This window comes from Lagenorhynchus albirostris, chromosome 18 (genome assembly GCF_949774975.1).
Source record: "Lagenorhynchus albirostris chromosome 18, mLagAlb1.1, whole genome shotgun sequence".
In the NCBI taxonomy this organism is placed as follows: domain Eukaryota; kingdom Metazoa; phylum Chordata; class Mammalia; order Artiodactyla; family Delphinidae; genus Lagenorhynchus; species Lagenorhynchus albirostris.
Window position 1 is genome coordinate 69,446,180 of NC_083112.1, and position 15,778 is coordinate 69,461,957.

Here is a 15,778-nt window from a genome sequence, read left to right on the forward strand (position 1 = left end):
ATAATTACAGATCACTGGGTACACAGGCACCCAAATAGAATGAGCTTATACAATATTTTTCCCCGAACACTATTACTATTTTATTCCTATTTTGCATTAAAAAATGTTGCATGTAGTATTACTAAAATTAACCTCTATTGTTGCTCATAATTTGCTTTAGTAACAAATTATGTTCAATTAGATACAGGGTAAGAGCTTCTCATTATATTGAGGTTTATTTAAAATATAAAAAGTGAGGATAAATAGTGGTATTTCCCTGGGAGGGGAAGAGAATGGCAAGAACCAAGGGCGGAAGAGAGACATAATTTTCACAGAATATCCATACATGTGTCTTTTGACTAATGGTCATGTGTTATATTTTTTTAAATAGATTTTCAATATTAAATTTTTTTTAAGTTGAAAATTTTAGCTTTAACAAAAATCACTTTGTCAGTTGGTGCAAATAAAGTCAAATTTGAAAAACTTGGGCCTCACAAATTCACAACCTAAAGTTATCAGTAACAGAGTTGGCTGAATTTTTGTTTTTTATTTACTACACAAATTTGTCTGCTAAAGAAATTGATGTTGCAAAGCTGCCCTGGAGTATAATTTGAACTACATAAAAGCATTATTTTAAATCATTTAGGGTCCCAAATAAAACAAAAGCATAAAAACACATTCAAATTTCAAATGACCTCATATTATGAAAACTGGCTTAGCAAAAACTACTACTGTATAACGTAGAAAACTATTTCTGAATTACGAAGTCATTTGAGTTGCATTATCTGCAATGTTTTCTGCTTTAGACGTTCCAGAAATTCACAGTGGCATCTGGCTGTCCCCAGTAAGAACCACCACATACTAGATGGCACATAATGGTCAACTAAAACTGGCTTCTTCTTACTTGTCTGGTATAATACGTGAAATAATCCGCTGAGCAGAAGTTTTATACATTATGTTTTGGTTCCTGTTTCCAGGGGTCGTCCATTATTTATAAAAACCCTTAACAAGCTGTGTTATAGTGACCTGGGATAGAAAGGCCAATAACACCCAGATTTTTCCCATCTTTTCTTTTAACCTTTTGCCCTTTAGCATCCATTGTTCTTCATGCTGTTCCGTCTTCCTGAAAAATTCCCCACAGTCTGTGCCAACTTTTCCCTCCATACTTTGGTCTGACCACAGCCTACTCTGATCAGCACTTTTGCTCACACATCATGCTACCACCAGCAACTCAGCTCGTGTAAATAAATAAGGTTCATACTGTGTAACCTACAGAAGAGTCCTTTGTAATCCCCATCCAGTCGTTTAATGAGTTTATATTTTCGTCCCTGCAGTTTGGGCTTCCTACTTAAATCTTCTCTAAACGTATTCTCTGGTGTTGCATTTAAGAAAAGGTCTATTCCCCACTGTAAATGTTTGAGTTTGTTCTGAAGATTAGTAGCATCTTGAAACTTACTAGACTACTTCGGATGGCACTCCCACCACCTCGCACCATGTACGACATACAGCAGATATTAAATGATTGATGAGATAAGCACAGGAACCATGTCTTAGAGCCTCTGTAGATTACAACGCAGACAGTAAGAAGTCAATGCATATGCTTCACGAATGCATCCATGCATCTATCCATTCACTGAAGCTACTAAAATTGTTCCTTTAAAGAAATGATTCTTTGAGGCAAAAAGAGAAAGATGGAGTACCTTTCAATGCAATACCTTAGAGTTAAGACTCTTTTCCTTCATAATCATGAAAGATCACAGTTGAAATGATGAGATAACGTTTGGATATTTCTTGGATTAGTGTAGTTTGAATCAGCAAAGACTATGTGGCATGCAAATAGGAACCAGGTCAGGGTTTATATAATTTTTGCATTTTAATGAAATTGTAGATATGATTGAATTGTAAATATGAATTGAAATTGATATCATATCAATCATTATTGATAATCACCAAGGCTCCATAAGTGTAAAATACCTTTTAATAAACAGAATAGGGACTTTGAAACCTGGCACTTTTAAATATAATTGAAGCCAAGTGGGACTCTGCCCTGTCCCCCACCTCTTGTTTGTAGAAAATCTCTAGCCTCCTAGGCCTTCCCAGAGTTCCAAAGAGCAAGTTTAACCACAGAAGTGAGAAAATACAGAAACAAAGGAAAACAAGGCAAAATAACAGTTTAGCCATAAAACAAAGTCAAAGACTTTTAATTCCTCTTCAAGGCCTATAGATACTATTCTGAGCCCATATCCTTGAGGTACTAAAGGATACTAAAACCTCCATCAGGCGGAAGAAGTTAACTGCATGCTGACCACCAGCACCTAGACCCCAGACTGGTTGGAACCAGAAGGCAGTCACCTCACCACCAGCTCCATGAGCTGATCATGCACTACTTGACCCTCACCCTCACCTTGCCTTTAAAACTCCTTCCCTGAAAGCCTTCAGGGAAGTTGGGTCCTTGAGCATTAGCCACCCACTCCCCTTGCTTGGTCTTGCAATAAACACTGCACTTTCCTTCAGCACAACACAGTGTCAGTAGATTGGCTTTACTGCGGGAGGGTGAGCAGGCCCAAGTTTGGTTCGGTAACATAATCTCATATTGCATTTTGTGTCTGACGTATTCATCAAGTTGCCTCTTTTTCAATTTGTATTTTCAAAGACTCTTCACCATAACGGGTTAAATGGTGCTATGATTCAATTTGTCAGTACGTCCAGATCCTTTTAAAATCCTACTGTATTAATGTTCAAGTTACCATATTTGTAAATAATAAATTGTCCCTTTCCCCTGCTTCCAAAATGTGTAACCAGAACCTAACACACACGAAGGCCCAGTGGTATCTGAGAAGTTTTAATGCCTCCAATATGAAAGAAAGGTTTTAACTTGTTTGTTGCATCAACAAGAAAGGGAGAGCAGAGAGTATTTGAGTTATCGGCAGAAATCAGCAGGCTGGTGTCTGAGGAGATGAGTTATTCAAGAGCTGTCCGTCAATTTTTATAAAGATAAACACTTGGAGGCTGCCAATCAATTATACAGTATAAGAGAGGAACTTAAATTGCCACGCAAGGACTTAACAAGCAGAGAAACCAAACACATTTACCTGAAGACAGTTATAGGGATATAGGTTGGAGTTACAAAACAATATGCATGGGTGTAGTTTCATAAGCACATGATTTATTGTTCCGAGTTCCCAGGGCCCATCTGTCACTGCGTCTTAGCATTATTTTTTATTACTTCAACAGTGCTCAGAGGATGCATGCTACTTTTAGCCAGGTCTATTGCCAGATGAAAAATAGACAACTGAGAATTGCCTGAAGAATTCACAGTCTGCACTACATGGAACGCTTTGCAGCAACACAAACATGTATCACCCAAATGCTTTATTTTTGCCTGTAGGGATTTGGTGAGCTAGAATGCTTCTTGGAACAAGAGGTAGTGGGGGAGGCAATTAGAAACAAATTATTGGGCAGTAGGAATTAATTGGCAGATGTAGTCAAGTTTGTGGGATGTTATAAAAGATGTGAAATCCTTTAAACACATAAATTCCTCTAATGAAAATTTTGAAGGACATTTTCTGCCGGAAGGACTTTGTGCTCCAATTTCTCTCTCCTGTCGTGCGTGGGGCGTGTGACCTCCACAGTGAGCTTCTCAAATACAAATCAGAGGGTGTCACTCTCAGATTCGTATGCCCCACGCATCTTAACTGACCACAGAAGGAAGCCTGAGCTCCTCGCAGGGCTGCAAGGCCCTCCACGGTGCAGCAGGGCTGCCTTCACAGGGTCCCTTCCAGCTGCTCCCTGAGCATCCCATCTGCTACTTCTGACTACGCAGAGTGCCCCAAGGCTCCAGGGTGTTCCAAGCCTGTGTGTCTCAAAGCGTTGCTTTTCTCTCTCTGCGAAACCCTTTACTTCCCTCTGCAAATACCCCCACCATAGACTACACCTCCTCACTTCAAGACATCACTTCACATTGCTCTTTCTTCAAGACTTCACTGACATTTTCAAACAGATTTTTTTCACTATTTTTTGTGCCCCCTTCCCCTGTACCTGTTTCAGACCATTATTACAGCACTTTCACAAAACAGTGAAGGTCTATCTCTCACTATCTGAATTCTCACTACACAAATCTTTGCTATTTACATTTGCTAAAATACTTGCTCCCAAATCACTATGTAACTAGAAGAACCACTATAGCGAATCTGTACAGGTGCCAGTGGAAACATTGAAGTTGTCCGTGAATCCTGCAAGGAGGTAAGATGTGCATGCAGCTCTGCTGTTCTTGGGGGCTAAATCTTGTGCTGGCAATGTTTATCTAAATACTTAACAATTGATAAGCGTTAAGTGTATCACTACCTCCTCTTCCCTCTCTTCCCATTAGCCTTTCCGGGGACGTGGACTTGAGTCTACCAACCCAAATAAAGTATATATGTGCATCGTGTTCTATTTTAAGCATCAGGTTACACTTTTCTTAGTAAGTTTTCACGTTGTTTGGCAAAGAGTTGTACAGATATTTTAGCTGGAAATCAGTGCATAATAAACATACAGTTAGTAAATTAAACAAACTAAATAGTTGATAATTTCATAAGAAAATTTACTTCATCAAACAGACCCCCAACAGACCAAGCAAGTCTAAACAGACCAATTTCCCTAGGAGAAACAGAAAGAAGAGGGAGTCCTACCAAAAAGGCACTAGAATCAGATGGTTTCACAGGGGATTTCTAACAAACTTTCCAAGTTAAAATAATTTCAAGATTACTCAGATTATTTTAGAGCATATAAGTGCACACACACACATACACAGAGAAAATCTAACATCAAAACCTGACAAAGATTAGACAAAATTTACACAAGGAAAATAATAACAAATATAATGAAATAACCGATTAAAACAGAACAAAACTGTGTCACGACCCAGCTGAGTTTTTTCTGGGAATGTAAGGATAGTTCAATTATTAGGAAATCCACACTATTACAAGAGCTAAGGAGAAACATCATCATTCAACAAAATTTAAAAGCTATTCAAGATGCAACTCTTGAAAGTTGGAATTAATGTTTATTCCCTTAACTTGATAAAATATGCATACTTAAAACAAATCCTTCAGATTACTTAATTAGGAAACATTAGAGGTGTTCTAAATAAAGCCAGGAGCTAAGCAGAGATGCGCACTGTCTCTAAAACTATTTAAAATTTTGTAGGTATTATTAGCTGGCCCAATTAAATAAGTGGCAGCAATTAGAGGCATAAGAACTGGAAAGAAAAAGGCAAACCTGTCTTTATTTGTATACAATATGATGATATGGAAATAACAAAAGAATGAATGGAAAAACTACTATAAACAATACACGAATTTAGTAAATTTAGTAAAGTGGCAGGATATAATATTAACAAACAGAAATCAACAGCCTTCATTTAAAAGAACAACAGTAAGTAAGAATACATAATAAAAGACAAGACCCCACACCAAGAGCAAAAAAATATATATATATCAGAGCATAAATATAACAAAAAACATGCAAAATCTACATGAGGAAAACTATAAAACAGTCCTTTAAGGTGCGGGAGCAGACTTGATAGAATGGAAAGATTGCCCATGATCTGGGACAGGAAGAAGTGTGTGTGGTACCAATAACCACAGGCAGAGACAAAGACAATGACAAATGGGGAAAAATAACTGCAACTTACATCATAAAGGGCTAATATTCCTAACACACAAAAAGTGCCGAAAATTTGAGTGAAAAATAATGACAACTTGAAAATGGTCTTTATATACATAGAATCAGGTTCAACCTCACTCGTCAAATGGAAATGCAAATTAAAACCACACCGAGTTACCATCTGCCACCCAACAGATTGGCAAATATCCAAAAGTTTGACAATCTGTTTTGTGGTGACCACGTGGTGAAAGAGACACCTGTGTACATCACTGGTCAACAGTCAAAAGGGTTCAGGGAATATGGAGTAAACAGAAACTATTAAATAGAGCCACCAGGAAGCAATTATCCAAACCTAGACTGTAGAACATTCTGCAAGACAAAAGACTCACTTTCCCAATGGATCAATGACATGGAAAATTTTTTTGCAGGGCATGTGGGGCTGAGACCTAAAGGATTTAAAGAGACTTAAATGAGATTTTAAAATATAACAAATACACTTTGTACAGCTCCTTTGAGTTCTGATTCAAAGAAGCTAACTGTAAAAGAAAATATTTTAGACACCTGGGGAATTATGAATACGGATGGGGTATTAGCCTACATTAAGGAATTATTGTTAATTGTGCTAGATGCAATATGTAAAAAAAAAGATTTTGTCAGTCAGCGATGCATAAGAAGTTGTTTCTGAAATAATCTGATTTCTCAGATTTGCTTTAAAATGAAATAGAACTGGGAAAATACTGATAACTGTTGATGCTGAGTTACAGGATTCATTACAACTATAATCTCTACTTTCCTGTAAATTTTTAAAGTTCCATAATAAAAAGTTTTTAAAAAGTTAAAAGTGAAAAAAATAGTGCATTGACTGTGAACTCCCTTTTAAAGATAGCACGCAATGAATTATTGTAAAGAGAAGCAAAAAAATTGACCCAATAACTATATCTTAAGCATCATCTTGTTAAAGTCTTGAAACCCTTATACAAAATAAGGCCCTTCTTCATCAGAATTACCTCACTTGAGATGCTGATACAGCCAGTAAAAGAAAAGGCTAGGATTTGAGTCAAATCTGTCATTTGTCAGACCCTAACACCCAATCTGCTGTTTCATTATACCATTGTCTCTCTAAATAGTACAATTTGAAATACTTCAGAGACAGCATCATCTACATATTTTTAATGAAGGTTAAAATATAAATAAATAAAAACCCTCTGCGAAGGTTAGGGTTACAGAAGAAAGAGATATCCCGGGACAGAAATTTTCTTCCTTTCCTTTTTCTTTCTTTTCCTTTTTCTTTTCTTTATTTATTTATTGTCTCCCAATGGTGCCAATTTCATGTTACACATTCCTTGTGTTACAGTCCTGGAATTCCTTTCCATTTCAAGTCCTTTCTTTTTCCCTCTTAATATGTTCAGAATGTCTCAGGTGAATGACATCCTGCTGATTACCATCGCACTGCAAATTTATCACATGACGTTTATTCTGCGTTCCATGAACCAACAGGTGCCTCCTTGCCCTAGGCGGCATGCTCACCCCATAGGTGGCATGAAAGACCCTCCTCCGGCCTTCACGAAGTCAGCAGTGGGGTCATCTAGCTCCTTCTCAGATATTCCAAGACTTTGTGCCTTACACAATTGACTTCACTTTTTAATTATTCTTAATGTATTATATTTTCACCAACATCTGGAGTTATACCCTTTTTAAAAAGACTTCAATATCGATAAAATAAAGAGACGTTTTATTTGACTGAAATTAATGTGAAAGCATTAAACTGATTTAGATTCTCAATGCATTTTGGTTTTCAGCTTAAATAACACGGAAACACTCACCTTGACAATCCCCCGGATGTGCATTTTTGCTATCATCTCTGCCGTGTAGAGAAACATCAACAGAGTGTCCAGGGTGAACGTCACGTACTGCAGAGGAGGGTAGTGTTCGAAGGTCATGGGCGTGTTCATGCAGACAGAAATGACGCTGATGATGGCACAGATGCGCAGCAGAGAATGAACCCACTGCAGAGATGGTCCGGAGTTACTATCTTGATGCCACGAAATATCCTAAACTTGTGTTATGAACCATGCTATTTGGAAAACGTAATAACGAGATGGAAATATTTCACCAGTAGGGAGAAAAGGAAGAAGGAAACTAACACGTTAAATACTTGTAACGTGCTAAATATTTTCACGTATTTTACATCGTTTAATTCTCAAAGCAGCCTAATTTTCACATGAAAACACTAAGACTCAGGAAGGTTAAGGGGCTTGTCTGTGGTCCTGCATTAATAAAAGCCAAAGCTTCGATGTTAACCAGGTCAGGCTACCCCAATGGCTCTGATACTTACCAGGGCATAAGGCCATAATATAGGGAGATTCTGATTCAATCAATATATGTATTGATAGGAAAGTGATATGCTATTACTTTCATAGTTTTTTTTTTTTTTGCGGTACGCGGGCCTCTCACTGTTGTGGCCTCTCCCGTTGCGGAGCACAGGCTCCGGACGCGCAGGCTCAGCGGCCATGGCTCACGGGCCCAGCCGCTCCGCGGCATGTGGGATCTTCCCAGACCGGAGCACGAACCCGTGTCCCCTGAATCGGCAGGTGGACTCTCAACCACTGCACCACCCGGGAAGCCCCTACTTTCATAGTTTTTTATGTACTATGAGCACCTAGAAACGGGGACCATATTTATTGTAACTTCCCTGGAATCTAGCACCGTGGCCTATCCTAGTAGACCTCAAATGCTTCTTAAAATAAATCGATACATATTCCATAAGAATGGTTTTCTTTCTATTTTATCTTATATGTAACACCCTTGTATAAAAATATATTTTAAGATCTGCTCTCATCCTATATTTTCAAAGCTTAATAATAAATGTACTTTCCTCTTTACTTTGGAGAACATGTTTTATAAAAATTTAGCCCAGATATCTCTCCTAAAATGCCAAAAAATAAGTTTGTGTGCAATTCTGGCAGTGCATGTGCTGTTTGAAGACTTTCCTTAACCCCAACCTAAAGAAGTAGGAATTAAAAAGATAAATGTGTGTGTATACATCTGTATATGTGTGAGACATAAAATTACTCATGTATAACATCTTATTACGAAAACTAATACCTAGGATAAAAAAATATTAACGCATCTGCATGCTAAACCTACACAATTTATATTACTAGCTAATCAGTTAGTACACAATTCCTAAACGTAATCTCAATGTGTTATTTATTGACTGTCCTGTATATATATGCAGTCACATTAATCCTTTAATATACTCCCCCTGAAAGAAGATGTTTTAGTTTCATAGTAGACGGTTCTGCAGCTACACAAGCTAGCAAGCACCCACAATGAGAAACAGAAAACCTGTCAGAACTTTGAGGAGACTCAGACACTTGTAGGCTGGTGAGTGGGTTATAATATTAATGACAGTTGTAATATTTTCATGAAGACATAATGCTGCTAATTCCATACCATATAAGTCACTGATGATTAACTTTAAAAGTTGATGTACTTTTCATGGCAATTAGGAAGCGCTTCAATAAACATCAGTGTGTAAATTTAGCCCCATCTGGGCCTCCAACACAAAGGATCTAATTACCCAAGAGTTTCAAAAGATGGGTTCTCCCACAACAAAACTGTAGTGAATTTAAAGAATGAATTCTCATTAAGCATTAATCATTCTAGTGTTTACACGCCTACATCTATAAAACTACCTTCTTCAGAAGTTCTCAGAAAGCTCTGTATGTGGTGGATACTAAGAAAAAGTTAGCGACTGCTTTATTGTCTATTCTGTTCAAAGTCTCTAAACGTGAATGGAAGACCTACTATGTGTCAGAAATTATGCTGGGCTCTGAGGACACACAAATGGAAACAACACAGTTTTGACTCATCACTACTTTCAGTCTGATGTGCGTAACATAGATATTTATATACAATATCATTTCTACTTACATATAAAGTAGGATAAGTGGAAAGAGAAGAGGTTCATTCCATCTATGGTGGGGAAGGGTCAAAGGAGGAAACTCAGAGTGGATGGGGGCAGGGGTCACATCTGAGCCTTCATGGGTGAGGGTGATGTGACTCATCTGAGCTGCTGGGAAAGGGTCTCGGGGCAAAGGAAACAATGTGAACTGGCTGAACATCTCGGAAGAGCAGGAAGCCACCGACAAGTGAACAGAGTGTACGTAGATGCAGGAAAGGGCAGTTGCTGAACAAGTTAGAACCACAATATAAAGGGCTTTGCATGTGATACTAACGCATTTTGATTTGCACTGTAGGTAAAAGGGATGTTTCAATGATCGTAAAGCAGAAGGGTGATGGAAACAGACACGGAAATGTGGAAAGAAATGTGAGCAGGCGAGAAGCAGTCTTGAGGACAGATTAGACGGGAAAGGACAGGGGGACCAAGGCCGATCATCTTTATCATGGTCAAGGTCAAGGGAAAGGCAAGCACTGCTAGAGTAGCGGTTCATTTCCTGAATTCAGCCCCTGTTGCTGGTTTGAGAAAGGAGTTTATACCACTCAGGATCCTAGAGCTGAACTTTCCAGCCCTGTGGCTATGCCTTCCGCCCCAGCTCTGGCTGCTAAACTGTCTCGTGTACAATGACACTTGGTGTAGCCAGGCTTCCCCTCAAGTTCCCATCAGCTTAATTAGGCAGAGAAGGTGACAAAATTCTTCAGAGACACTATCCACTATCTCATTAACCTTTCCGTGCAACTCAGAAGGAGACCTTTAATTCCAAACATCTGATTGTCTCCTCAGGTCCCTGCATCATGAGAAGGTAAGTAAAGGAAGTCTGGTCGAACAGGTTCCTCATCTCGGTCTCCAGCTTTGGGTCAATCTGAGAAGTGGTATTAACTCTACATTTCGTGGCTCTGAAGGGAGAAGGGGGAGCCAGACCACCTCTCATGCCTTCCTCTGTGAATAACTCACAGCGGCACCTCATTATTTCATCGGGATTGTTCTCAACCTCCAGACTCCGAGACTCATCCACGTTCTACTGCAGTTCAGACATTTCAAAGCCAAAGCTACATGAGTTTTGAATGACATGAATCAAATTTCCTTTATATCAGCGTGGGCCTCTCCACACTTCCAAAAAGAAACTTACTGGCTTGTTAATCCAGAGTATGTCTGCATTGTCCGACAGAGATTCATCAGGACCAAAGTCAGTGACCGGCTGGGCCTCCACCCTGGAGCTCTGCTTCCTTTTGAGCATGCTGAAGTTAGCTCTGGGGAGCAAGTTCAAAACCACAGTCTGGAAGAGGAAATGGAGAGTGTGTTAGTGCCCTAACCCATCCTTATGCTAATCACAAAAACAGAGTCCCCCATGCGTGCCTAGGCATTTGTTAATTACACCCCTGTTCTGTTGTACTGTATATAATCAATACATGCAGCTAGAAATTTTTAAAGGATGAGATAAAAGTTAGTAAAAAAACTTGAATTTTTTTTCCCTCAACCCAACAGATCGTCTTGTGCACGTCATAAAGCATTCTGTGTGCTACTTTAGAGACCACTGGGGTCTAGATTAACTGGGGTAAAACAGCTTTGCCTCTTAGGGTTCACATGTTAATAGGGAATTTTTGGAGGCCTATGTTCATATACCTAGAGCTGCCTCCACTTCAAGGTGGTCTGTGCCCGAGCACAGCTGACCAATCCAGATAAACTACTCAGATCATTCTCAGGGGAACCTGGGGTTAATTTAACGTGACACCCACAGACATTTATTGCCAACAACAGGATAGACCCGGGCTGACCTCCCAATTTTGTCCTTGCCATGGTGGATGGGAGCCAGAGAGAATAGGGCAGAATCTACTCTAAATAAAGCGTTTTTTTCTTTTATGAATTTTGTAACTATATCAATTCTTCTACCAACCCTGAAGTAAACCCAAAGCATACTGAAGAGGGGTATGATGAAATGCCTGCTTTCCACTTCACAATTCTGAGTCATCCCCATCTTGCTATACATGTCACCTCCCTTTAGCCATCGCTACCACCAGCCACAATCCAGCAGCTACACGTTGGGCCCTCAGGACACAAGTAGCAAATATAAGTGCAAAAATGTGGGAGGAGATACTGTAAAGGCAGGCAGTGCCTGATCACCCCTGCACCCACAGAGACTTCTCCTTTGACTAACACCTGCATTGAATCTTTTTGTTTTTTTAAATATTTATTTATTTATTTGGTCGTGCCAGATCTTAGTTGCGGCTCACAGTCTCCTTCGTTGCAGCATGCATGTGGATCTAGTTACCTGACCAGGGATCAAACCCAGGCCCCCTGCATTGGGAGCTCGGGGTCTTAATCACTGCGCCACCAGGGAAGTCCCTGGCTTGAGTCTTAAAGGAAGGAGAGGAGCTAACATTTTTTGGATATGAACTATGTTTTGGGCACTTAGCAATGATATTTCATTTTTACAACTGGTGGAAGAAAGGAAACATCTTGTCTTTTTATGCAAGCATGAGGAAGTCCAGTCTCGAGGCAGCAAACAAGGTCACCAAAGCAAACTTGAGGTTTTAAAAGAAGCTCTGACTACAAAGTCTAAGGTGTTCGTAGTAGACCAAACTGGTGCTGAGGAATGATTAGGAGAATTTCTAAAGGCAGGTGAGGGAGGGTAAAGGTCCTCCAGGCAGCACACAGCCATGGCGACGCCGAGTCAGGAAAATGCAGTAGTTCTATCACCAGGAAGGTGCGCTGGCTCTGCTCTCTGCTGCTCCTTGGGGCTGGGGAAAGAAACCTAATCAAGGTCAGCGAGTGCCACTCAATCCTCGCGGGAACAGGAGAAGAACAAGAATGTGTTTGCAGATTGTGTACGTGTGTGCAACGTTCACTGGGAAAGAGAACACAGCAGCTCAGGACCAATCGCCTTTGATCCGATTCCCTGTGTTCGAGCGCCTACCTCTGTGTCTGTTCTCCTTGATGCACCAAGGTAGGTGCATCTGCCTGGCCCTTTTATTCCCAGAAGAAATCAAGCTAATTGCCTTTAAGATGTGCTAGGTATTTCCAGGCTGCCTTGCCCTGAATATTGGATTTGAATATGGGTTTTGCAGCAGGCTGCACTAATTAATTTTATTTTACATAATTGGAGTTAGGGACTCTTGACATTGATATGTAAATATATGCAGAATATTCAAATTATGCTTGTTCTCAGATTTACTGTGGAGCGGGGGGGGGGGGGGGGGGGGGACATCTGGTGGCCTCAATTTGGGATGCTTCTTGAATGACAGTCTCCTATGTACCCCAAAACTGGATTCAGAATCTTTTAGAAATCCTTCAAGATTACACAAGGCAAAGGAGGAAATAAAGAGAGGTTTTACAATGTAGTTCAAAGATGATACAAGAAAAATGTATAGGCCTAGCTACTAGCCATAACACCTTTCCACTGAGCCAGTGGAAGCTTATGAATGGCCATTTAACTGCTCTGTGATCTGGCCATAAGTTAAGGTCTCAAAAAATTTTGATGTATAAATGTGAAATCTTCACATATGAATTCCATGCACCTTGTATTACTAATATTCCATCTGGAGCAAAGCCGATTTTTGATTATGGATTTGTTATCTTAGAGAAGTAGACACCCAGAATTTATTTTTTTAAAAAACCTCCACGATGGCTATATTTGAGCCACCAAAACAGTGCAACTACAATGAATGACATTAGTTATCATCCACTTTCAAAATTTACCTAATACAAAACTGTCACCAAATCAAACAGTGCCCAGGAAAACCTGGTTAATCCACATATATATTAAAACTCAACAAATATGTATTTATCAACAACTAGCTCCTGAATCACTGAACCTATAACTGATTTAATAATATTAAATAAGTTCAAGTTACAAATATATGAAGAATCCAAAATTAATTTGAGGCAATTAATTGTAATAATTTTCCTTTATATACAGAAATATTGTCATACACATTCATTCAGGTTGAATCAATATAACTGAGTACAGCAAACCTATTATTCCCCTGATAAAGACCAGGAGGAATATTTAAGTATCCTGGGTACGCTTATTATTTTGATGGGAAATTGCTCCTGTGTATCTTAGCCTTATCATTATCATGTACTTATAACACGATTTTTTTTTCTCTGTTTACAGAAGTGTCCTTCATAAGGCAGTGCGCTAAGTTTGACAAGCGGGGTCTCCAGTTGCTTTTTCATACTTATTAAAAGCAGCTGGTATTTAAATAGTTCAACAGTGGGTGGAGGCTGCACAGTTATAATATGTTCATTGGTGAATCTTTTACTTGGAAACAGCTAGTGGCAACTCAGGGAGAAAAGACACTTTGATTCATGGCTCTCTTTTAAATGGTTAAAATCCAGTTTTGTAGTCACCCCAGCTCTCTCTGGACCAAAAGAAAATATATTCATTTTTCTTTAGCTGTGAGGTACTTGCAACCCTGTTGGTCTTTTCTTCTCCTTGGAACTCTCTTGGGTTTGCATTCGTCTTTTGAATCTTCCATCTTCTACATTATGGTTTCTAGCATGTCCTTTACCTGCTGTCCTGTGTGCCTGTCCTCTGTACTTAACCGCTCAAATGAGCATCTGTTCCCACAGTTTCCATCACTGTCTGTCGATGGCCAGCAGCTTCTATTACTGAGTCATGTACCTACGTGGCTTCTCCCTCAACTGTAGCCATGCCAATACCATCATCACTTGAAAATCAACAGGACAGGTGCTACCGGTCTGACATACTTCTACTTCACCCCTTCCTCTCAGATCCTACTGCCCTGAACTTTCCTAGTCCCCGCAGGCAGGTCTCCACACGTGCACAGATTCCCTCGTCACAGATCCTCACTGGTGACTTCTTTCCTCCCTTCTCACTCCACGTATGTCCAAGGCCCCTTTCCCTTTACCCCGTTACTAGAGCCCTTTCCAGGCCATGGGACCTCAGGTCTGGATGGTCACAAACATCACCCCTTTTTTTTTTCCGGCCACGCTGTGCAGCTTGCAATATCTTAGTCCCCCAACCAGGGATCGAACCTGGTCCTGGCAGTGAAAGCACAGATTGTAACCACTGAACCACCAGGGAATTGCTGACATCACCCTTTCTAATATGTCCTGTCTTTTGTATTAGAATCAGCTTCCCAACACACTGAGATGGTCTTTCCTGTAACCCAGGCAACCTCCCCTTATCCTGTTTCCCATTCATTCATTCACACAGAAAATACTACGAATCCACTGTGACTTCCACCAGTTGATTTCCTCCCAAATTAAGCTGACCACCATGTAAAAGACTCCTTCCCACACGGATGTTTACTGCGGGCTTATCCCGTGCCAGGCCTGATTCTAAGCATGTCATACATCATGTCATTCGATTCTTACAAGAACCACTTCACAGATCAAGAAATTTAGGTACAGAGATGAGCCAGGATATAAACCAAGACAAAGTGATTCACGGAACTATTAAATTAAAAATTAAGTACAGTATAAAATAGATAATAAAAAGAAAACTACTTTTCAACATTTTTTCTTTTTTCTTCTTTTAAAGCATGAATCTTTTAAAAAATATTTATTTATTTATTTGGTTGCGCTGGGTCTTAGTTGTGGCTCGCAAACTCTGAGTTGCGAGATCTAGTTCCCTGACCAGGGATCGAACCCAGGCCCCCTGCATTGGGAGCGCGGAGGCTTAACCACTGCACCACTAGGGAAGTCCCTCAACACTTTCTCATCATACAACCTTGTAATTCTAAACCCTCTTAGCATTGATTATTGTTTGCGAAAACACTACAGACATTCTCCTTTCTTAAAATTGAATCCGTTTGTATTATATGAGTCATATTATAGTTATTCCAGCCACACATTGATAAAAATGTGTCGATTTTTTTTTTCTGGTAAGAAATCATCAAACGCCTTATCAAATCTATCTAAATGTCACTTTCAGATAGCGGAAGTTAGTATGCATATATCCAGCCTTTTTCCTTGAGGATGAATCCTAGAAATAGTCTATTATGCTTTTATCATCTTTTGTCTAAATTGTGGGAAAAAAAAACACATAAAGAAGCATTTACTAACTCCCATCTGATAATCTTACATCATGTAGTAAAGAGACAGCTGTAGTAAAGAGACAGTAAAAGAGACAGCTTCCTAAGGATGACAGATTTCTTCATTTCTTAGAGTTAGTTTTAGTCTCATAAATTCTTGACCAAATGTGCTGAGAACATGAAAAATAGA

General features: G+C 39.5%; 1 protein-coding gene across 1 annotated transcript in view; it reads right to left on the reverse strand.

The window, feature by feature from the left end:
- The window catches only part of NALCN (sodium leak channel, non-selective), a 293,862-nt gene that overhangs the window by 269,407 nt on the left and 8,677 nt on the right, over positions 1 to 15,778 (reverse strand). Inside the window, exons 2-3 of the mRNA XM_060129171.1 lie at positions 10,719 to 10,865; positions 7,449 to 7,631 (exon numbers count right to left, since the gene is read on the reverse strand). Of these exons, the coding sequence (XP_059985154.1) occupies positions 7,449 to 7,631; positions 10,719 to 10,826 (291 nt within the window). The 5' untranslated portion in view covers positions 10,827 to 10,865. The remainder of the gene's footprint in view (positions 1 to 7,448; positions 7,632 to 10,718; positions 10,866 to 15,778) is intronic.